We start from the raw sequence: 24,110 nt of genomic DNA on the forward strand, positions 1-24,110 counted from the left end.
ACAACAACGAACGACATACAATAAAATCAAGCACACAGATTCAACTATTGTTTATTTAAATAATTGTTCAATTTTGAGTTTTATCATTTTGTTTTCTTGACTAAATAAAAACTGATGTAAACAAATTATTAAAGTTTGAAAACGACAAAGAAAGAAAGTTAAACAAAAAAAAATCGAAAAAAAAAATAAATTTCATATTTTTTGCCATACGAAAATATATTTAAAGGAAAAATCGAAAAAAAAAATTAAAAAATCGAATAAAATTTAGATAGGCCAAACTAATATTTCTATATTTTTGGAGTCATTTTCGTTTCTTTTTTTTCGTTAACATGTAAATATATCTGCTTAGAACAGAGGAATTTGTTCACAAAATCATCACATTGTTAGTCAATCACACAATTATAAATTTTTGTCTTTCTTCTTAAGTTAAAAAAATAAATAAATTGCCAGAGCAAGAAAAGGTGTCATTATCGATAATGAAAGGGAATAATAAAGTACCAATGAAAATCAGACCACATAATTATGATTAATTAATTGATAACGTGGCAAATTATTTATATAGTTTATTCTAGAAGGTTCGGACACAAAAAGTAATTTAAACAACAATGGTAAGTCATCTATACTTACCTTCAAATGCTTATTCTTATAAAAAAAAAAAAATGAAATATTTTCGTTTTTTTTTATTTTGCTTTATTCGTTGAAGTCAACAACAATTTTTTTCGTCGTATTTTTTGAACGATAAAATTTGGGGCTTGAATGAATTTTTTTTTTGTATATTGAATGAGAATATTTCGAATGCCCATGCATATTGCTCACCGACTGTGAGGCCACACAATAATAATGACTATAATTTGTAAATGAAATCTTTTTACAAATATAATTCTTTTTTTTATATTTACAATTTTGGTTAAATTTGTTTAATTAATTTTCACAATTGATTCAATCTTCTTTTTTTTCAATCTGCTACATATACTATATATCAATGGCTTAATTCGGGAACACACACTTACACGCATACATTTTGTACTCCAATGTAACGCCATTAACATCAATCGACACAATGCAAATTATTTATGTATACATATATCTATAATATATATAATCTATGTTGGTTTTCATCACTTGTACAATAAAGACTTTCAATAGTTCAATTTCGTGTTGTTTTTTCCATACTTATAGCTGCTCTATTATATGAGAATATGTATTTGTGCTATTTAGACAGCGTCTACGCCGAACATGCATAAGTTACATTTACAATTTCAAAATATTCACAATAATTTCATGCTATGGTTTGTTGCTCAAATCACTTTTTAACCACTGTGGAATTGGTCTTGATCCCAATTTCTTCAATAATTTTACCAACGCAATATTGTGATTCAGATAATATCTATGGTACAAAGAAAAAAAAAAATTGATTAGTGTTATTGGTCATATGAATAAATCAATTTGTCATTATTATACCTTTGAAGCAATTTTAAGCTTCTTTCTTCCATCGGTGGATATTGTTTGCCTTTGGACTTGCCCAGGCATTTTGTGTGATTTTCATCAATAATTTGACAAAAGAAGCCCTTTTTTACATCAAAACGGAGTAAATTTGAATAATCGACGATTGGAGAGACTTTTAGGAAACGTTGCACATCAGTCATCACATCGATTGGATTTAATTTTAGCATTTCACCATCGATTATATGAATTTGTTGTGGCGGATAGTACGTAAGCCATTTTTCAATATGTTGCGCATATTTTCCCGGATTTAGGCACCGATTTCGAAGATCTTTCAATGCTTTCGGTGCCGTATCACTAGCCGTTATTATCTGAAATTATGTGTATTACACAAATTATATTGAATAGTCGATAAAGTAGAACAAAATCTCGAATTTACCTGATAAAAACTATAGTTATTCGCTATTAAGTCTCCATGCGCTCTTGTATGCTGATACCATGAATAGGCACGTTTCGCCGGCGATATAAGAATTGATATAATTTTGGCGTGTGGCAACAGCGTATGAACACGTTTCGGCACAAGATCGCCATCAAAATAGTTGGCCGATTTTTCGAACATCATTTTATCGGTGGTTGTGGTGGTTGCTGTGCTGACATTATTGTTTGGCATTGGAAAATAGTTCATATACCAATCAAGACCGCGATAATAATTATTTTTATTAAAGAATTGAATCTCTTCAAATGTATCGGCATTCGGTAAATTGCTTATAATATTCGGGTGCATATTTAAAAATGTGTATAGTGCCGTTGTACCAGTCTTTTGGGGTCCTATCACTAGAAATTTTGGTAGCGAATCGCATCCCTTATTATTTTTTGACCAAATTTTGATATGTCTTGGATCGTCACATGGATTACCCCATACCGGATCAATTTCATCTGGATGTAATTTAAAATAGGTTTCGGCCAGTTGCATCGGTGGTGCTGAGCTCAATTTTATGTTTGTCCAACATTTTAGAAATTTGATAACCGATTCAAATGTGTACAATGCCAAGCGATCGCTACCATAATTTGACATATGTGTCATAAATATATTAATTGGATTGAAGACAATTGTTTGGAACAGTTCACCACCCTGAATGGATTCGTCAAGTTTATCACGACCGCCCGGATACCGATCGATGTACATTGTATGTGTAAATAGGCCGCATGTTTGACGTGGCAATACCATTATATTACGATGAATGAATCCACGACGCAATCGTGCCGGTCGTAAATGTGGATACTCTTCGGTTGATGTCACCTTTATATTCCAAACTTTTTTCCATGCAACATATAGCAAATCATGGGCTGGATACACGCCCGAATGATGTGGCGATACCGAATAACCGGAATTCGTTGGAATTCCTTTCGATTTTGCAAACTCTTTATTTAATTGCATTTCCGATATTAATGTGGTCAAATTATCATAAAGATGCGGTTGCTGATGATTCCACATGTGCGAAAACCAATTGAAATGTTGAACGTTACGCAATAGCATATCGTCGCCCAAATTTTCATCACGATTACCATGATGAAAATATTTACCCGAAAAGCCCAAATTAAATTTAAAACCAGGAACAATACTTTCAATGCGTTGCTGTGTGGCAATCAATGCTTGCACATCATCCGGTTGCAATCGTGTACCTCTTTCACCAACAAATATATCATCGATGTCAACCAATATCATTCGATTTAAACTCAAACTTAATTGGCCATGACTTAAAAATGACAAACTATCGAGAAACAATAATCGATGCAACCAGAATTTTAAACCATTACCAAATAAAACACGTTGAATATTATCGAAATGTCCATGATCTTGGATTACAGTTGGTAATGGTGGTTGCACTTGTTCATCATTTGATGGATAATCGAAAATATTCTTTTGAGCCCATTCAAGCGGTTCGTACGTTGAATGATTATGTTGAAAAACGGCCCAATCCGAACCGGGCAATGGGCCCCATGCTGTGTCACCGGCACGTGTTAATCGCAGTATTGGCGATGCTGGATTTAAACTTGCATCACGCAATCGTAAATTTGTATGTACAAACAATGGAAAATTACGTAGCTGTGCACCGACCAATGTTTCTTCGGTCGATACAACAAAACCAATAATTCCAACCGAATATTCACGACAGTATTTATCGATTAGTTCACGATTCCAATTGTCCATATGCAGATATTTATCCAAATTTTCAAACACAATTACTGCATATCGACCTTTGTCCGAATTGGTTAGTACGGGCAAATTCTTGCCAGCCACTTCGATTTTATATCTGGAAATCATACAATCATAGAAAAAATGTAGACATAAGAAATGAATGATATTTTATTGTGATAATAAGTAATAGATATGCATATAAATGCAATAAAAATGAAAATTTTACTTGATCCGATTGTAAACAAGCAGCTCAGCAATATCTCGGCCCAATCGTGAATATGTCGTTTCAACAATTACTAAAACCTTCGGATCAATACGTAATCTCGCATCAGATCGATGATCTGGCTCTTTGGATGCTTCAATATCATCGGTTTTACCATTATTCATGCTACATCGAACCAATGGTGATGGTCGGGTATCGTGGTGCATTAGGCTAAAGAAAATGATAGCAAACAATCGAATCCATTACCATTAAATGGCATGATTTACATTTAAAATTGTGTTTGTTTTTTTTTTTAAGAAAAAGGGAAGAAGAATACATGATAACAAGATAGAAAGAAGAAATGTTAATCCGATCGAATGGTATGTATTCAATCGATTGAAAAGTGTGTTATTTACCCAATAAACGGGGAATTATCCACATAGTGAGTATAGTAGATGATAGTGCCAAGTGTGAGTAGAATGAGAGCGCTAACACAGTGTTTGGCGTTAACATTCTTGATGATTTGAAAGCTCCATGTTTTCAGAGCATTCCTCAATTTCATTGTGAGTCCAATTGAGTGGTGTTGATGGTGCCAAGCGATGCGTACATAACCAGTTTCTGAGCATCCATTGTCAAGCTGCATTTTCGTTTTTTTAGCTGCGTTCATTATTATGACTCTTATGTGTACTATTCCTTTTCGTTTTCTTCTTCTCTGTTTATCTTTCGCGTGCGTGTGCGCGCACCAGTGTGTGTTTGTGTATATATAGATGTGCTCGTTCGTCCGTATTCCTTTTTCTCTTATTCTATTCTGGCGTGCACGGATCTCTCCAGAGTTGCCTTTCGAATGTTTTCTGCTTTCTGATTTTTGCACTCCGGCCTCCCTCACTCTATCTCTGTGAGTGTGTTTTTGTACTGATATTAGATAGTACTTGACTACTGATATGGCACTTTTAATGTTGCACTAACTGTTTATTACATTAAAATTTCACGTATAACAATCATTTACAAACTAATTTTGACTAAATTTATGTTAATTTGAATGAAGTTCTAAACATTGATTTAATTTCATTTATTTGTGCTGTATATATGTTTTACTGGATGCTAGATTTTGTTTTATATCTCTTTTTTGTCTGTCTATTTGTCGTTCCATCAGTTTCATCGATTTATTGTCATTTGCATTTATCACTGGGTAGTTGTTAGGCAAATATTCAAATATATATTTTTTTTCGTTTTTTTTTTTCAAATGAACATCGTATGGTTTGAATCTTTCGTTTATTTTCTTCTTATTTTGTTGATTTTTTGTTCGGTTGTTTATGTTTATTTATTAATATTTTTTTTGAAATTTTGTTCACGTTAATATTGTTCGAGTTTGATAACACTTCGTTCTCCACTTAATATGCTTCCAATTTTTACACTTTTCCATAAATTGTGTGCCCATTTTGTATGTTGCGTACAATATACAGCACCGAGTATAGTGTTTTCACAAATGTGATTTGATGAAATGTTGGATGAGTGACGACCAAAATTTTGTGTGGCATTGCAATTTAATTTAACAGCGTTAGACTACTACATCGATAGTCGCGGCACAATTTTGCTGCGATTAACATGAAAATATGACATCAAAAGTTTTCAAAGCGCGATTCCGTCTCATGTACCGCATACATTTTTTTAATGAACACTTATTGTATTATGGGGTCAATTAACTGGCTGGTGAATCTGAAAATGTACAAAAAATAAAAACAAAAATGTTATGCGAAATATTCGAGCGCGAAAGAGCGAAAAACAAGGTAGAGAATGAAAGAGAAAGATAGAAGGGAAGAAGAAAAAAAATGTTGCCATTACAAGTTAAATTAACTGTCACGCAGACTTTAAGTTTTAACATCTAATGGAACAATACCAAAATTCAATATTGAACAGCCGGTTTGAAAATGTGAGCGGCAAAAGAACAAATGCAACCCTATTCAAATAAATTCGAGCACAGAACCAACACCGAACACACGAATAACTAACAACCATAAAATGGTATGCAACATGAATAACAATTTTGTTTTCGAGGAAAAACCCATTGAAGCCAAAGAAGGCGTACGGGAACAAATATTAATTGAAGACAGTAAAAGAGTGAGAGACACTTTATATCAAAAAGGCTTTTTGACATGAAAACATGTGCGTGGGATGGTAAGCGTTGTAAGCAAGTTCATAACATTTTACCTAAAGAATCGAATGGTATAAAGCAGACAACGCTGAGAATATAATGCGGGCGCAACAGCGCGCTCATTCGATAAGTTTGGTCAAAGTGTGTTTGTCTTTCGTGCTCTTTCTCTCTCCCGCTCCCGATCTCTATCTGAGTGTTATGTGTGCACTCTTTGAATCGGTTGATTTGATTCACGTGAGAGCAATAAAATAAAGAACCAACAACATATAACATAACATAACACTCGAGCACACGCAGACACATATATAAATGTCGGCTCTCCTACATACAAAACATATAATTTCCTTTTCGTTTCACCTTTATCTAATCGTTGCATGCCGGAGTGCTGTGTGTGTGTCTGTGTGTGTGTGTGTTGAAATGCCACCATTTGAAATGGGCTTAATAATAATAGTAATAAGTATAATATCGTCTTTGAAGAATCTATTCAAACTCAATGTTGACCATTGTATCGAGTATCGTATACATACATCTGTTTAATGAAATCAATTTATCGCAAATGATAATTGAATGCATCAAAATGTAATTAAATATTTGGTTGGACGTAAATCAAAAAGGTCATATTAGTTAAATGAAATGCCCGAAATTATTTGGCACCACACGAATTGAGCATGTACATTGAACAGATGCAAAATGCAATAGACAACAACGGGTAATCAATTCATGTAAACACAACACATTGAATGCATTTCAACATTTAGATTAAGTTTTACGTGCCCGACCGAATTCGGCGAATTGTAGAGTAGTAAATAGTAACACACACGCACGCTGTGTGTAAGCATCGATGTGAGGAAATCAAAATTAATTTCCTGTTTGGGTTGTTGCAAATTTTATATTATACTCTTTTATTCGGTTGCCGGTCACAAAGCTAACACCTCAAATGGTGATGACTAATATTTAGGTGAAAAAAAAATTGTCAGCAGACAATGAAATGAATTTCAATTCTAAGCCATTTACAATTGTAAAAAAATTTGCAAACTCTTACGCGGAACAAGGACGCGCAAATGCCTGGAGAATTAAATCAATGTAATTTATACGCTGATTTACTTTTTATCCTTCCAATTCGTATTTTTAATGATTTCATTTTTTTTCGAATTTGCATTACCATTTTTTCTAGAACATTTAAAACGATGGAATTTCTATTTGGATAATTTATTCAAAGCAATAAATGAATGCAATTAGAACAATTCCATAGTCCTGGTGCTTCTTACCATTATAGATTTTTTTACGCTACATACTGTGCTATCACAATATATATATATTCACATTCACTGCACTTGACTTTTCGTATGTAAACAATCAATTTGGTTTTCGCATCGAAATAAAATTCAAATTAAATGTAATCGATTGGAATTAGCACGATTTTTTTGATTTTTATTTGGCAATCGATCAATGTTGAACATTTCTTTCGTACACAAAATACTGAACTAACAGCGAAAATGTTCTATGTTCACTTCGATTGTTGTCAACCCACTACAACGTCAGTATCTGTGTATATACCTTCTTGCTCACTTCTCACTTATTTTTTGCTTTGCATTCTTCATCATTACGTTTTTCTTTTCAGTTTTTTTTGCTCTCTCTCTCTTTGCCTTCAACAACAACAAGAACAGCACAGACGCATACTGAGCAACAACAGAGAGTTGCTCATATCCATAATACGAATTGCTCAGTTCGTTTTGACAGATATTGAAGATGCATTATGTACATACAACGAATGAGGTTTAAATAACACATAGAAAACGTGAATACACAATACATTCCACAGCTGTCAGATTCAAACAAACCGATTGCCTTCGATACTGAATTTTAGTTTATAAAGTTTGTGTTTTGTTAAAATATTGTAAAACGCATTTTATTTTATTATAAAACATTTTTTTACTCGATTTCTTAGCATTAAAAAGGTACACGTTTAGATATGATTTCTGTGTGTAAGGACAACCACCTTCAAAAGTTCTTCGATTGTGATTAACTGTAAAACATTTGTTGAAGAAGTGCAGGCGTCAGCATATTTTAAAGCAAGAACTTAATTTGTTTTTTTTTTTGAGTCACGATCTACAAAGAAAAAAATGTCTACAAGAATTCAAACGCGAAGCAAAAAAGGACCATTGGTCGATGTTGTCAACGAAATCAAACCGAAAAAGTCCGGCAAAAAACATAAAACCGAGCATTCGTCAATATTAAGCAAAAAGCAAAAAATTCGACATGATGCACCGGATGCCAAGGACTCCAATGAAGTGAACGGTTCGGATTCATCAACAACGAATGATGCGCAATCCACATCCATCAATAATATGTACAATGCACTCGAACAAGTATTGAAGATGAAGTATTTGAATGTAATTGAACGATTAAAGTTGTCATTTCCCGCAAAATGCACACGATCACTGGAAAATTGTAACGAACAACATTATCGAAATGATGTAAGTATTAAATCAAAGAAAATCAAACATTTTTCTAGTTAAACATTTTCTCCCTTTTTTTTCAAAAATGAAGTACATTCCCAAGTCGGATAATATATCAACGTCACAAACATTTTTGCAAAATCACCAGCCGCTTATGTTCATCCATGCCGTCCAAATGGACATTGTACAGACGAAGTTTCCTGGTCGGAATATATTACATTCACTGTTTGAATTGATTTTGGTATGTAACATCGATACCGGAACACATTTTTTTTTTGATATTGTTTCGATTCAATTGTTTTTGTTTCGTGTATTTCCAGGGAATAAGCGATTCGTCGAATGAAGAATACGAAGTTACAAATGTCATCGATATGGCAGCATTTACAATTGGCTGTATATTTGATAAATTTCCACCGTGTTGGTTAGCCGCAAATATGGAATACCGCAATTTCATCACAACAACAAAGAAAAATCTTATCGTTGATTCTCGTGCGTTCTTTTATACTTTATCTTTGTCTTTCTTTATCTTCTATTTTTTTTATCGGAATTGGTTAACAATGAAAAATTGTTTTTTTTTTTGTTGTTGTTGCAGATGAACTCTTGAACAATCGAACATTGTTTGCTGACATCATACAAGGCTTAGAAAATGTGATCCAGGCAAAATCGAAAGTAACAGTATCGGCTCTAGATGATCAATTTGGCGATTCATTCAATGATTCGCTTGTGCTGAACTTTCGCCAATGGGAATCGAAACATGCGCACAAATTTTTGGTAAGTAAAACATTTCCCATATGATCCCGTATGGTCCGAAATTGACTAGGGGCCAATTTAACAGTTCGATTCAAATTCTAAATTTTTATTATAGTTTGACAATCAAAAGCGAGATGACAAGATCGAGCGATTGTTTGTAGTACTGGCATTATATGTGCAACTATTTGAAGCCGATTTGGCCATGTGGACGATCAAGTAATTTTCGATTCATTTTGCTTAAAATTTCAGTTTCAATCAATTTTTTTAATTTTTTTTTGCATTTTTGATGTTGTTCTTAATTGTGTAGAAATCGGCTTAATCCAAGTGAAAAACTGGCAACCAACCGAAAAAATCCACTGATCGAAGTGGTGATGTGGACAAATAACGAGCCAAATGAAGTGAATTACACCATCAAAAATATCCTGAAATTGTACGTCAATTACATTTACATTGATTTCCCGCGCGAGCACACCAAAATTATTGGAGTAAGTTCTAAAATGCCTCTTGAGAAATTTTTTTTTTCCTTCCAACAATTTAAAATATATGAATGTGTAAATTTCAGCGATTGGTAAACCTGATATACAATGTCTTTGAATTGCGTGCATTGCAAGCCAGTAAGACGAGCATTGAATATCCCACACCGATACAAAATCAAAGTAAATTCTGTGATTCATTTACCAAAATCATTTTCGGTAAGCAATAGTTTTTGTTAAAAAAAAATCTTCTAAATTCTTATTTATCAATTGAACGTTTAAAATAAAATTGAATGTTGTCTATATCGAACAGAAATAATAGGCTGTAGTGTCAACAATTGGCTGAAAATAATTCAGATGGTCGAACATCCTCGATTGAAATTGTACCTAGTTACCGCTTTGCTAACGAAAATTGATCACAAATGTAGTACACTACATCCGGAAACCATTTATTATTCGTTGCGAAAAATCGAAACATTTATTGGCGATGACTTTGATGACAAATATCAAAACAATAATGTGGTTAAACCGAAAAATTCAAAAGTCAGTGCTTGCAATGCATCAACACTGAAATATCCATGTCTACAAAAGTTCAGTCGTCGCACCGTTGAAGAGCTATCCATCCGACAAAATGCCGAACTCCATTTGATTGCGTTGAATTCGTACAAAAGCGTTTTTCACATCGACGAATTTCGACGCTATTGGGAAAACTACGAGCAGATGAAACAACAAAATACCAAAGACCAAGACGAAATCAAAATGGAAATGGTTTCGTGTGCAAAGACACCACCAAAGCCATTTAATTTTAAGCAAATGGAGTCGATGCGACGCAAATCGTTTGGTGGTCGTGTCCTGGAAATGGGAAAAGTCACTCCGATATACACACTGGATGTGCTGAACGATGTGGCTGGCATTACAGATGGAATAAATTTTCAACTGAATGTCAGAAGATACCGCGATGACCTGAAATTTGTTGATATGATTGCAACCGATATGCCAAAACTGCGTTCAAAATTTGACACATTATTTCCAACACTCAATTAGTTTAATTTCGAAAATACCATTTTACAGATACACTATTATTGTTTATCTTTATATAATGCGAATGTTATATTGTTCAAGAATAACTTATTACCGATTGATAATTGCTTCAAATTCGCTAGTCATTTGCAGTAAAACACAAACAATAGAATAAATACCATTAAACACAATTGTTTCAGATGGAATCGAAAACGAAACCCAATAGAAATGTAAGATGCGTATTAATTAGGATCTAAAGTGAAAGAAAATGCGAGAAATTTACATAAGTCTATTTTTCCGAATGAAATAAATGTCACGGTGGTGATTTGCGTTGATCACTCATCAGAATCGTTTTATTTACTCGATCAGTTTCATTGTCTTTGCAAATATTGACCCATTTTGTATTCTCTTTGAATTTTTCAGGCGTTACATTTCGATCGATTCATTGCAATATGCGTAACCGATCAAGTTCAAGGTAACATATTTCTTGGCTTGTTGATTGGTTCACATTCGTCCGTAGTACCTTTGTCTAATATGTGTAGCTAATTTCAAAAGACGGAAATAGGCAAAACGAAATTTGAATAAAAGCATTTTTGTATCGATCATGCACGCATGTCTGCACGTGCACACATATAATAGATTCGGCGCTACCTTTAAACAAAACCCAACAATATAAATGAAGTTGAGCATAACATTCAATTGAATCGACGCTTGATCCAATACAATGCAACTGAAGCAATGTGGCCGTTTTCCCAAACAAAATATTCGGACACTTTTTTCTATTCGGCCACAATAAAACGGATAATCAATTGACAGCGGTGACGGCGCAACGCCAATATAACGAAACGCATTTCATAAAACTCGGTCGCACAATTATTCGAACCGTTTACAATAAGCAAATATAGTAACAATTTTCGGAGAAAAATCAGTCAATCAAAACCATTTCGTTGCCTATATATACTTTGGTCGGGAAAAAAATGAAAATCAGTCATTTCGCAGATTTACAGTTGATGAAAAGCAAAATTTACATGAGATTTCGTTGAGAAAGAAAGAATTCAATATCAGTGGTTAGAATTGATGAGATTACAGTACAGTAGTTTTTTAATTGGATTGCATCATAAATTCTTAGAATGACCGCAAAATGTGGACATATTGTAAGAGTGATATAAAAGGAATTTTTGTTTGTGACATATATTTCAATTGATATACAATTTTGTAGGTGGTTTGTGTTCTGGTTCTGATCATCACGATATCTAGTGTGCAGTGTTATGTGCGTGGATATTCGGCCAGAAATTTACCGGGATATTCGTTTGCAAAATTTATGGGACCGGTTAGTGGAGCCGAACAAAAAGTCGCCTACTATGATGATGGCATGTATAAAGGGCATGACTATGTTGCAAAACCCGATTATCATTTTGAGTATGGTGTCGAAGATCCGAATTCAAAAGTTCATCAAAGTCGACAAGAGACACGACATGGTGACACCGTTCAGGGTGAATACAGGTGTTGTATACCCATTTATTCACATAATATTATTTTGTTGTGATCGCTTCCTGGTGCCGTGGATTTTTAATGAAAAACAAAGGCCCGGAGACAAGATTGTGCCGGAAGAAATCACACAAAATATGAAAGAAGAAACGAATGAAACGTGAAACAAATGCATTACATTTTTTTATCCAATTGAATAATAAACAAATTAATAGTGTTTTAGATCCGGATGGGAAATTTCGAACGGTTAAATATACCGCGGATAAAAAAAATGGATTTCATGCATCGATCATAACCGATGGTCATGTTGTACATCATCCACAAGACCCAGTTAAACCAATTCATCAAGATCCAGTGCATCATGTTCACCATGCACCGCCGCAAGAACCACCACAACATACCGGCGGCGGCGGTGGTGGTGGCGAAGAATATGATTACGAAGGGTAATACAAGTATTTAAATGATAAATACAAGTATTTAAATGATAAAAAAAAACTTTTTCATGTTTATATGCCATTTAATTTGCAGAGATGAAGAGAGTGACGACGAAGGCGGTGATGAAAGTGGTGACGAAGAGGAATACATTGATAGCGGAGGTGAAGGTGAAGAAGATGGAGACGGCGAAGAGGACGAATACTACTGATAATCGATACATATTTAAATCGAAAAGGAGATTAAAGTTAGTTTATTGAATAACAAATTTATTGCATAGATTTTGTTGGATACTTACTAAGAGTGCTAAAATTTAATAATAATAATAATATAAAACTTCTAAATTGTTCATTATGAGTTTGCTTTCAATTTTATTACATCAACAATTGTGGTTTTATCCACTTTATCTCCAAATTAGCTTTTGTGGCCGTACTAAAAGAATGTCAGACATCGATTGCGTGTTTGCAATTGTTTTCATTTTCGTAATCGTAAAATTCAGAAAACAGTGACTCGGAAAAAAAAATGCCGTAAAACTGCGTTATATATAATTTCAAGATTTTTGTTCAATTGGAACGGTCTGTCTTTCTTTTTTGACGCCGATGAAATAAAAAAAAAAATAAAACCATGCACTTTTTCAATTGCAAATTGCACAAGATAAAAATCTACCGAAAATTTATTAGTGCAATGAAGGTCGTTAAAAAGAAACAGACGATTGAGCAATAAATAACATCGCAATGAAACTTGAAGGGAAAAAAACACACACTCAAAATGTAGATTTTCACTAGAATGTGCTCACTCACAATGTATTTAATGTTATTGAAGTGGTAAAAAACTTACAAAAATTAATAAGAAAAATGTTGCATCGGCTGGTAAATAATAATTGGATGCACGAATTAATTGAGTTGATCGACACAATGTTTGGAAGGAAGTTGACGAGTGCGCAATTCATTTGTTTTTTTTTTTCTTGTTCAAAGCTCATTTGGGCTGCAATACCAAATTTCTGTCGACATGCAATTACATGGTCTGAGAAATACCATCTGATTTGGCTTCATTTAACGATAGCGATCAGATGATTAATGAAGCTCACTTTTTATAATACTCACCGTTATCTAAGTACCAAATAAAGACCGAAAAAGTTACTTTTTCCACATGTTATTGATTGATTCAAGAAATTGATCCGATCAAATAAAAAAGCCAACCAAAGAAAAATGGTGTCTGCACTTCAAATAATCAACAAACACCGACATTCAATTCGCTTTTATTCCAATTGAATCAGATGGTGATTGGTGTCAATTTGGTTTGTAAAGCTCATTAATTTGGCGAACGCTGCACAAAAGCGTTACACACACCATTGAAATTACTTAAAACAATTTGCGTTGATCAATTTTCAACTGTAGCAAAAAAAAAAAAAAAAGATCTGTAAAATGCAACAAGCGTTTCTCAACACCACTTTCAATCGTTGTTGCGTCTATTCTCTATTTCTTTATCAAGGTTTACATTTCAACGACGCATAAATCAGCGCGCACTCGTAACGGTGAGCGCGCGCGCGTACACACACACATTTGGTAAAAATGTGAAAATAAATTAGTTCCTCTTGAAGGAAAAATAAAACTGTATTCTGTGTTCGTTCACATTATTTATTTAAACTTTTTTTTGTCGATTTTTTTTCTCTGATTAATATTGCTTTTACATTAAAAACACATTAAAATTGAAATGTTTTAAACAGCACTTCACTGTTTTGTTTTACATGAATATAAAAAAAATACACATTTATGAATATATGTAAAATATTATGGTAACATGTATAGTTCCTTAAATAATAGTATGCAATATAAAGTACATTTTGTTTGATTTGCTTTTGTTTTTAGCGTGTGTATGTGGTAGAAAGTTTAGAAAAAGAATAGATTCGAATAGAGAACGGATGAATTCATACAATTCAATCAGACGTGAAAACATTTGTTTCTTGTTGTTGTCTTCCATGACTATTCTAAGATGCACATTCTTGGCACACTTTCCGTTTCAATTTATGCTATAATATAACACATATTTTCATTTGGATCCAGTCTGATTGAATGCTGATCGAATTATTTCATCTTCAATGTGTGAATAAACATGAATTGCCAAACATGGACACTTGAAATAACATTTTTAAAGTCATGATATATTAAACTAGTTCAGTGGAGGGGAAGAAAAAGACTAAAAGATCATGTGAAAAAGAGATTAACAGAACAAATAAAAATTATAATGAAATGAACTTTAATGCAATCGAACAACGAAAAAAAAAAACATATCACAAGAAATCAATTAACTCAAAGCGAGAATAAAAAGTCGGGTAAGCTTTTGGACACTAATGCGATGATCACTAACATGTGATTTGTGTTGTTGTTTTTCTTCAAACCGTACCAGAGCCATGTATATAGAATTTGTAAAAAGTAAACTAAAAAAAATCGATAGCAAATCCAAGCACAGCCATCTAGGTCATGAATTGCAAAAATTGCCGTATATATATCTCTTGTTGTTTTGAACTGTCTTTTCCAAAATTACATTGTTTCGTTTTCGATACTTTGAACTATTATTTTGTAAATGCTCAAACATCGATTGCATAAATGCTCAAATCGATTTATGCAATCATCCGAAATCGAGATGAAAAATTACTTCGATTTTCAATAAGAGTGTCACGCAGCAGACAAGTTTCGATAAAACTTTTTTTTTTGTTGTTATTCAAAATTTTACATGCCACAAAATGGTACAAATTTGATCACATGGCGCATTTAAACCGATCTTGCCGGGCCAATATGCGAGAAAAATGAAAAAATAAAAATTATAGAGAAGAAATGTTTGTGCAACTCGTTTAAAATGAAAAGGAATAAAAATTGTTTGCGGTAAGAAAAAGAAGAAGGCGAACCAATTAGATGGGAACTTTTGTTAGATGAAATTCGAAAAAAAGGTGAATTGAAAAAACAAATTGAAAAATATTTAAAAAAAAACAAGTGTAAATATTTTAAAATAATTGGAAACTGTTGCAAATAATAATATATCATCAACAAACGAACAGATTATATATGATACCTAAGCACATTTTGGAAAATTCGAACGATCGATCGATCGATCGATAATCCCGTTGAATTTCATGAATAAATCTCAAACTTTTATACAGCCAATCATATGGGGGTAATTTTCATTGCGATTTCATTCACATATTTTGTTTAGCGATAGTGAGCTAGCAGTGGAGCCGGTCCATAGTGTAATGGTGCTGGTGCCGCAATAACTTTAGCAGCATGTGGAACGGATTTATGAACGACGGCGTTGAAACCTAAACATGACGAAATAAGCACAATTAGTTTATGCCGTTAATGTAGATCAATTGGATGTTTGGTTTTTTTAAAAAGTTTTATGGAGACTCGCCATTATGGTCATCGGCCACATAATTTACGGTCCTCACACTTCCATCTGGTTCAACAAGCGAATATTGACCTGAATTGAATAGATGCATGAATTTTCAATAGTCAAGCGATATCGTTTTTTTTATTAAATCGTTTTGAACAACCTTTGACAACGTCTCCATCTCTTTCCTCGGCCTGCGATTTAATATCGCCAGTGTGTGGATCTTTGATTCCATAATTGAATGAATATTTCGGATATGCCTAATTAATTTGATGCGAAAATGAAATCATAAATAATCCAAGAAAAGAGTGTTTGGTTCAAATATGCGAAATAGAGTGGCGCGATAGTTTTTCTTTGGAATGTTAATGATAAACGCTTTCCATGAAGATTTTGCAACTTTTTTCTCCCCATTCTTCTTACGAGAGAGTAACCATAAAAAAAGTTTCTCATTAAATTCCGTCAACATTCTTATCACAACAATTGAACAAAAAAAAAATTGAAAGTTCATATATAAATGAACGAATATTTCGTGTGTTGGGATTTATTTCTCAATTATTTTGTTTTAACATGTTAAGAAGAATGAAACGAAGTGTTATTGATTATTTAAATAATATAATTAATTCTTGAAAAAAGTCGTTAATTTAGTTTGTTTCAGGCGTGATTAAAAAATACTTCGTGCCACTCTAATATACGATGAATTCCATTGAGAGGCATATATTTTCTTTAAATTTAAAATAACACTTACGACTGGTTCAGGTACTATGGCTTTAGCAACTGGTGCATAAAGAGGCGATGCATAATGTCCGAGTTCGATTGGTATGGCATTAGACACAGCAACGATTGCAAAAACCACCAAAATACACTAAAAGTAAAAGCAAACGAAAAATGCCGGGATCTTTCAAAATAATACATACGGAACATTGATATAATACTAAAAGAGATTGTAAATATAAAAAAACGCACAGAGAGAAGAAACAGAAGAATAAATAAAACAACAAACAACAACAACAAAAAATAAAGAAAATGAAATGAAACGCAATCGAAGTTAAACTCGACTGAAAATCAATTCTTTCGTTCCGTAAAAACAAAAACAAAAAAAAAAAACAAGCGCAAAACACAAAAATAAAATAACAATTTGCATAAAAAATAATACACACAGACAGAAGAAACTGTGTGCAGAGTGTTTTCTGTCTGGTGTGTATTTTACGAAGAAAAAAAAATAACGTTAATGAGTTGTTGATGCATTGAAGCTGGAAAGTCCATTCAAACGATCAAATTGAACGTCATTTAAAGTTATATTATCCAGCGATGGAAAAAAAAAGAAACACGCAGACCGGAAAAGTAATCGAGAGATCGAACAACAGAGAAATAGAGAAAGACACACATTGAGAGATAAAGAGAGAAATGTTTACGCAAATAAATGTCATATTAAGCACATTTATGCGGGGGGACGCAGTCGAATGGTACAACTTATTGTAATGAAATTACACATTGCTATAAAATTATGCATGTTTTATTGCGATTTGATAACTTCAGCCTCTGTGTTTGAGTTTGTTGTTGTTGCTTCTAGTTTTTCTACAGTGTAATTGAGTATGTGCATAGATATACCGTTCGAAATTGAAAATCAACGGACAAAAAAAAAATATCACACCATTATAATGACTCAAATAGTGGTTAAAAACAATAAAATATGGTGCGAATCGACGCACCGTTTCTCTTTCTTTCTCTCTCGGAAAATCAACGGCGAAAACAATATCAAATCGAATGGAAGCGCGCGAACGACAAAAACACGATATCAGTTTATGTTCCGCAATTTATGAAAGCACCCATAAGGTTGATATAACCATCAGTTGTACAACACTGTTTCCATAACTTCCATATAATATGGTTGGGCGTCGTTGTTTTTAAAAGAATCATGTCTCTTTTGTTTGACTTTGATAAAACTAATGCAATTTCAATCAAATTTAATTAGCTGTTAAGCAAGCGCAGGAAATTTAAGGCAATTATTCAACTGAAACCTTTGGATATATAAATGTTCACTCATTTTGTAACGGTTACCAAATGTTGACACCGTCATTTAAATATCATGGTTAATAAAGAGCATATCTTTTGCCTTTTCAATGGCAAGTAATTTTGAGTGTTTTTATTTTTCTTCTTCTCAACGAAACCGTTCATCGAAACGTTCGAGTTCACTAGATTTCGATTAAATTTAAAACAAAACATTAAATGTCTGTTAACAAACAAAAAAAAGGTTCACTAGTCCACTAGGCATACCTTCATCTTGAGCAATTTACTGATTTTGGCCAACTTTTGATATTTTTCGGCAATTCTGTTGTTGTTCTTACTTGACTATCGTTGTATTCAAAAAAATTATATATTATATTATTTACGAACTACTAATTAATGATTTAACGACGACAAAAACGTCAATAAAATATTGCAGCAGCGATTTTTCGTGTGCAAAATTTCAAAAAAAAAAATAATGCAAACACGTTAAATGAACCGTAAATTATTAAGTTGACAAAAAAAAATGCTTTGGTGTGCTTTGAAACGATGGAAAAAAGAAACGAAAAAAATAAGATTCGGCACCGAAAGCAAGAGATCTGTTGTATGCCTAAACTTCTTAAAACTCAAACTGATAAATTTTCGCATAGACAAAACGTCTTTTATACAGGATTTGTTGTGTATGCATTGCGCCAACAAATGCTCATACACATGCACAAATCGTAAGATTGCAATCGGTTTGTCGTTATATTCCTTACACGACTTCTAGCTATGTCTTTATGTCTAGTACATATATATATATTTTCTATTTTCGTTTGAAAATTACATTTTTCATCATACATATATTTCTTCCCGTTGATCTCTACCAACTGTGAGTGAGTATCGCACGTTGTTGTTGTTGCCGTTGTGTCTTTTTTTTTTCTTCTTCTTTACCTAATCCTAAATGCCCCACTCACGCTATTCGCAACGGCGTTGTGGTTTACTATGGAGCCATTTGGCGATTAGCAATTGACACAGCACACATTGATGAATGCAATTTTTATGCGATATATTTTGCATTTTGGACGCCCGTCATCATTTCTTTTGCAACTGCTCACACTTTGCACTCGAACGGCTTTTTTTCGCTTTGAAATTTTGCACTGCACTACATTCGTAAGTAAAACAGAATCAAATGCAGTTCAATTAAAAGTGTTTGTCTGCAAGATACGATCGAAAGTTAGATAACATAAAGAGCGACACTTCGAAAAAAAAGAGAGAATCGGAAGCATTATTGCAAGCATAAAGAGTGGGTCAAACAACATGTCTTGATGGTGCGCATTAATTGGTTCGCAATAATGGCATCGATTGCACCTCGTGGGAATTTGCTAAACACCGTCTTGCTCTTATTGTAAATGGCCAGAATCGCAAACGCGCCATTCTTAAATTGGATGTCGTAATCATTTTTACAGACCTTATAAAAGCGCGCACACACACACACAGTTCAAACGTTGCAATCGTGCTATAATTATGAACAGTATAGTGTGGCAGCAGCATCTGGTGGCGCGCGAGCCATGAAAAAAAACCAAAACATAACACAAATGATTATGCTGGCTAAAAGTATTGTCATGCATGTTTCCTTTAATCGACGACGAAAAAAATCATTTACACAATAACTCAATTTATATAGGTATAAAATTTTTACACCTGTACCTCATCGCCTTCATCTATGTGTGTATGTGCAATTTTATGTCTAAGAAGACTCTAACGATACTTAAGCCATATCCAAATATGTTTTTATTGTCGTTTTCATATTCGTGTTTTTATTTCATTTTGAGCGCACAACGTTCTTATAAGCCGCATGCATGCATATTAAACATGTGCAAGCATTTTCACTTTCGCATATTAAATAATAATCTTTTTTTTTGGATGTAAACGCTTGAGCAAATATTTTACATGATTCGAGCCAGTTTGTTGACTTTATTAGATTACTACACTGATGCAATTTTCTTGTTTTCAATATGAAAATAAGCAGGAACCAAACGCCGCACACACAGTAGATCCATTCACATACAATTCGACGATGAATTAATAAGAAAAATATGTGACACAATCGGCTGGATGTCAAATCGACACACGAAACACACAAAAACAAAGCAGAAAGAAAGAACGTAAACAAGAAAAACGAATCGTATGTAGAAAAAAAAATAGCTTCAGATTTAAGTTTTATTTAAATGTTAACTGTTCCGTCATTATATTAACTTTGTATAAAATTTGAAATATCGTGATCAAAATGAACTCGACGGCGGCTATGGCAATCACTTTGCATTGTACAAGATTGTCAGAAAACTCGGAAGAGTTTGAAAAGACAGCGATGTCAATGCATCGAATCGATGCCAGCCGATTCTTGTTACGGTAGATTATTATAAATTAGTCAAAACGTAAAATAAAACAGAGAGAGAGATAGAGAGAGAGACGGATTGAACTGAAAAAACTACATTTACGAGATTCATGTGAATTTGCATGACCTGTGGATATATTATTTGAAAATCTATTTGGTGTTGCATCAAGTTGAACTCTACCCGAAATGACAGAGGCGAACAAAAAATTAACACATAAATCTATCCGAAGCAAACCGATTGCAAAGTCAGCATGGATATTCTCGCGCCACATTCGACATCGTCACTTATATGGTAGTCACATTGTCGATTACGATATAATATTTTCTTCTCCATTTCTTCACGGGTACTGGCTGCTGTTGGATCGCGATTTTTTTCTTTCGTTTGATTTTTTGTTTCTTCTTTTGACATTTATACACTTCGGCTGAAGTTGTTTGTGCATATAAATGTGCACTGCACATATGGAAATATCAAATTCGACTATGCAGAAAAAAATGGAATATATGTATCTTGTGTCCTCCTAATGTGAGGCTTTCCAATATATATATTTGATACATTGATTCATTCTAACGCCATATGAAATGAGCAAAATATGTTGTTGTTGGGTTCGTAGCTGCACGTAACGAACGTGGTGTGGTTTTTAATGGGCCAGACGATTGTGGCATTACATTCAGAAGATAAATACGGATTTTAAATGCACATTGAGCCGCTTTTTGCAGCTAAGCTGCGAGGCATATATTCTAGGCGGTTTGAGTGGCCGGTATTTTGGAGCGCAAACTAGAGCACTTCGTCTCCATTTGGCTTCTTTCGTTGACAGAATATGGTAATTCATTTTCATGCACACAAAATAATACACAAAATCATTTGCGCGTACGTTCGCTCGTTCATTCGCATTCGCAAAAGTTCAAATCAAAGATTCGTAGATAATGAATTTTTATGTTGCAGTTACAGAATCGTCATACAATCACTTAATTGTGTGGTACTCAAGTGGTTTGTGCATTCAGAGTGTGCTTGTTAGGTGTATATCGTTTGTTTTTTTTTTCTTCTCTTCAAATAATATTTTCTCCATCGTCGTTCCAACATCGCATTTTGCTAGGCTGGGCCTCAGTTTGCTTTGTTGCTCGTTCTGTGTCACTATGACAGCTAAAAGGCGGCATGAGCACGCTTCCAATATGAAATACTATGCGCTGTGCATTTTGTTGGTATTTTAAAAGTTTCCTAATAAAATCGACCATAGCCATATTAAATGTCACATTTAATCATCATCATCGATCAATAGGCTAAATACATATCATATGTACTTGTACGTGACTTTATTCTTCGAACCGAATATGCATATACACAAAATGTATGTTATAAATTAAATGCAAACACTTTGTCGCTCTTCTTTCCATGTTTGCCATTTTATGCCGAATGAGTTTTAATTAACTCTATTTAAACACACCGCTTCAACACACATACATGCATACACTCTCTGATTCTAACCAATAAAAATGTTGATACCTTTTACAAGTAATCAATAATATAGCGACGATTCAAACGACCACAACAAAAACAATGAATCAAATTGTAATAAATTAAAAACATTTTATTGCGAAACTATGCTTCAAAGATCTCTCTCACGATCAATACAAACTGGTTGAATTAGGCAAAAAAACGTATATAATCGCCTTTAGGCATATTCAGAAATACACAGAATTGCCGGCCGCTTCTATTTACAGAAGCAAACGATTTTTTTTACTGTGTATATAGGTTTGTGTTGGTTTTTTTTTTAATTTGCATTCATTAAAATGGATCCGATTGCTCAGATCCAAACAAAAAATTTCAGTTTAGACTCATTTGAGTGCTCCTATCCGCAGAAATCTTTAGTAAAAGGCGAAAGATTTATTTGACATCGAATAGAAGCCAGAGTGACGAACCAAACGATACGCAGATAGCTTATGAATGTTGCTGTGTCGTTGCGCCAGTGAATTATAACAACGCCACAAGTGAAAAAACATAATAAACCGAACATTCGTTCACAGTCTTCGTTCTTATTGAGTTACGTGTTGTGTGCGTATCTTAACCTTATACGTCTGTGCTTTTCGTTCGCTCTACTTATGTTTGATGAAAAATCAACTCATCACATCTATGCGTTCGAATTTGCTTGAATTCTTTCTTACGATTTTTTTTTTCTTCTCTTCTTATTCATCTTCTTTTGCGAACAAATTCGTACTAAATAAACAATTTTTTGTGAGGCTCGTTCAAAATTCGTGTATCGACTCGTTATTTAATGCTCATTGGAGTTTCATTCACGATATTTTTGCTTCTCACAAATGAAAGGGAATCTCAATAACATGCCATATATATATTTTATTACTTGAAAGAAAAAAAAGGCAAATCACATTGGTTTTAGGTCAATTATTTCAAGAAAAGTGCCAAAGAAGTAAAGATTAATTTGTTTTTCGTTGTTTTATGCGGTCATTTGCAATTTCCTACACGGTGTGCATAAATCTTGTCGCTTGTTGAATCGTAAACGGCCATAAAATTTGAAGCTGCTATAAGATCATTGAAACTGAATGAATCCGTTCACAGCATTATTGAAATTGAAAGTGTTTCTAATCAAATTGCTTAGACGTTTTGTCTTAAAAACTACTGACAGAATGCATCGAGAGGGGCGATCTCATAAAACAAGGAACGATCGAATGAGCATCGAATGTGTGCTACGTTTATGAGAGCGACAAAGATAGAAAAATCAATAGAAAATATAACAAGACACTGTACGAAAGATTCTGTGTGTACACAATATGAAAGTAAATTACATAATTTTTTCTTATGTTGGAATTGCCCCTTCTTTTCATTTGGTAAAAATCATTGGTGTACTGTTTTTAATGCTTTAATGCGATATATTAAAAGTGTGTCAAATATGTGGGTTTCTATCTCAATTGGTCATATGGTTTTATGTGCATACACGAAGGAACACACCGTCGGCGCTGCATACTTATTACTTTAAGAAGGTGCAATTTCTCTTAAAATGATGCCGTCGCCCATTCAATTGCACGGAGGAAGAGAAAAAAAAACTACCGATTGATTGTCTTATTTTGGTCTCAATTGTAAATGTTCAAATGTGACAAAATCACGTATGCATCGATGCACTTTTATATTGAATTTGGTTTTATGTATGTGCCAATTGAATTGACAATGTTTTTTATGCATTTTTGCATAAACAGATCCCGTGAAGTAATTCCTTTCGCCCATTGCAAAAAAACATATACACAGAAACCATGGTTCAATGACTCGTTGAGTGAAAATGAAACGTTTCAGCTGAGATTAAATTTGATCAAACAATCGATTTTTTTAAAATTGAAAATTAGACAGTTTAATTTGGATTTTTTCCATAGAGTTTTCAGCGCATAACAAATTGGATATTTTTTCGGACCTAAAATAATTTGACTTTATTTCGTTGCTGCATCGCTTCAAGACATTCAATTGGATTTATTACAAAAAAATCAGCAATGAATCCAAAACGAAACATTTTCAAATGCATCCTAACATTAATGTTTGAGCAAAATTTAAAAATAATTCGCCGACCAAATGTTGCCTAATGAATGTCTATTAGAGATTAGCTAATTTCTATCTGCCAATATTTGTGCAATATTTCTAATTTTTTCTTTTCTTTTTTTCTGTTTCAAAGTTTAAACTAATTTTCAAAGTGTTTGCGCGTTCACATTCAAATTAATGTTGTTACA

At 33.4% G+C, this 24,110-nt stretch overlaps 4 protein-coding genes and 1 non-coding gene across 6 annotated transcripts; 2 read left to right on the forward strand and 3 right to left on the reverse strand.

Moving 5' to 3' along the window:
• Positions 1-681: 681 nt before the first annotated feature.
• LOC116346992 (bifunctional heparan sulfate N-deacetylase/N-sulfotransferase) lies at positions 682-7,563 on the reverse strand. Of its 2 annotated transcripts, none has more exons than XM_031777350.1 (6): positions 7,266-7,563; positions 4,262-5,561; positions 3,870-4,076; positions 1,883-3,758; positions 1,462-1,814; positions 682-1,387 (listed from the first exon to the last, which is right to left on the reverse strand). In XM_031777350.1, exons 2-6 carry the CDS (start codon positions 4,510-4,512, stop codon positions 1,285-1,287), a joined length of 2,790 nt encoding a protein of 929 aa, XP_031633210.1. In that variant the 5' UTR covers positions 4,513-5,561; positions 7,266-7,563; the 3' UTR covers positions 682-1,284. The 2 variants fall into 2 exon arrangements, with proteins under 2 accessions (XP_031633210.1, XP_031633211.1); XM_031777351.1 differs by lacking the exon at positions 7,266-7,563 and adding an exon at positions 7,040-7,116.
• A 181-nt stretch (positions 7,564-7,744) lies between these two features.
• LOC116346993 lies at positions 7,745-11,059 on the forward strand. The gene is made up of 9 exons (XM_031777352.1): positions 7,745-7,872; positions 7,946-8,474; positions 8,548-8,697; positions 8,777-8,945; positions 9,049-9,227; positions 9,322-9,422; positions 9,514-9,691; positions 9,769-9,898; positions 9,993-11,059. Exons 2-9 carry the CDS (start codon positions 8,121-8,123, stop codon positions 10,721-10,723), a joined length of 1,992 nt encoding a protein of 663 aa, XP_031633212.1. The 5' UTR covers positions 7,745-7,872; positions 7,946-8,120; the 3' UTR covers positions 10,724-11,059.
• A 679-nt stretch (positions 11,060-11,738) lies between these two features.
• LOC116346845 (larval cuticle protein A3A) lies at positions 11,739-12,847 on the forward strand. The gene is made up of 4 exons (XM_031777094.1): positions 11,739-11,853; positions 11,919-12,202; positions 12,403-12,630; positions 12,716-12,847. Exons 1-4 carry the CDS (start codon positions 11,830-11,832, stop codon positions 12,828-12,830), a joined length of 651 nt encoding a protein of 216 aa, XP_031632954.1. The 5' UTR covers positions 11,739-11,829; the 3' UTR covers positions 12,831-12,847.
• Positions 12,848-14,327: 1,480 nt separating this feature from the next.
• On the reverse strand, positions 14,328-18,602 carry LOC116346847 (cuticle protein 8-like). The gene is made up of 5 exons (XM_031777096.1): positions 18,278-18,602; positions 16,749-16,865; positions 16,167-16,263; positions 16,025-16,093; positions 14,328-15,932 (listed from the first exon to the last, which is right to left on the reverse strand). The coding sequence occupies exons 1-5, from the start codon at positions 18,281-18,283 to the stop codon at positions 15,826-15,828; spliced, it is 396 nt and encodes a 131-aa protein (XP_031632956.1). The 5' UTR covers positions 18,284-18,602; the 3' UTR covers positions 14,328-15,825.
• A 3,571-nt stretch (positions 18,603-22,173) lies between these two features.
• On the reverse strand, positions 22,174-22,296 carry LOC116347177. The gene has a single exon (XR_004201657.1). It is a non-coding gene; the product is annotated as a U5 spliceosomal RNA (small nuclear RNA).
• Positions 22,297-24,110: the final 1,814 nt, after the last annotated feature.

This window comes from Contarinia nasturtii, unplaced genomic scaffold (assembly GCF_009176525.2).
Source record: "Contarinia nasturtii isolate CC-2019 unplaced genomic scaffold, AAFC_CNas_1.1 Cnas_scaffold_1699, whole genome shotgun sequence".
Taxonomy (NCBI): Eukaryota; Metazoa; Arthropoda; class Insecta; order Diptera; family Cecidomyiidae; genus Contarinia; species Contarinia nasturtii.

Coding starts and splice junctions, on each gene's coding strand:
- LOC116346992 (XM_031777350.1), bottom strand. CDS start 4,512: ATGAACGCAGCTAAAAAAACGAAAATGCAGCTTGACAATGGATGCTCA. Junction 4,077..4,261: donor GATAATTCCCCGTTTATTGG/GTAAATAACACA, acceptor CATTTTCTTTAG/CCTAATGCACCACGATACCC. Junction 1,388..1,461: donor AGCTTAAAATTGCTTCAAAG/GTATAATAATGA, acceptor TTTGTACCATAG/ATATTATCTGAATCACAATA.
- LOC116346993 (XM_031777352.1), top strand. CDS start 8,121: ATGTCTACAAGAATTCAAACGCGAAGCAAAAAAGGACCATTGGTCGAT. Junction 8,475..8,547: donor AACAACATTATCGAAATGAT/GTAAGTATTAAA, acceptor TCAAAAATGAAG/TACATTCCCAAGTCGGATAA. Junction 9,423..9,513: donor TTGGCCATGTGGACGATCAA/GTAATTTTCGAT, acceptor TTAATTGTGTAG/AAATCGGCTTAATCCAAGTG.
- LOC116346845 (XM_031777094.1), top strand. CDS start 11,830: ATGACCGCAAAATGTGGACATATT. Junction 11,854..11,918: donor CCGCAAAATGTGGACATATT/GTAAGAGTGATA, acceptor ACAATTTTGTAG/GTGGTTTGTGTTCTGGTTCT. Junction 12,631..12,715: donor GAAGAATATGATTACGAAGG/GTAATACAAGTA, acceptor TTTAATTTGCAG/AGATGAAGAGAGTGACGACG.
- LOC116346847 (XM_031777096.1), bottom strand. Junction 16,094..16,166: donor AGATGGAGACGTTGTCAAAG/GTTGTTCAAAAC, acceptor TATTCAATTCAG/GTCAATATTCGCTTGTTGAA. Junction 15,933..16,024: donor TGTGGCCGATGACCATAATG/GCGAGTCTCCAT, acceptor CGTCATGTTTAG/GTTTCAACGCCGTCGTTCAT.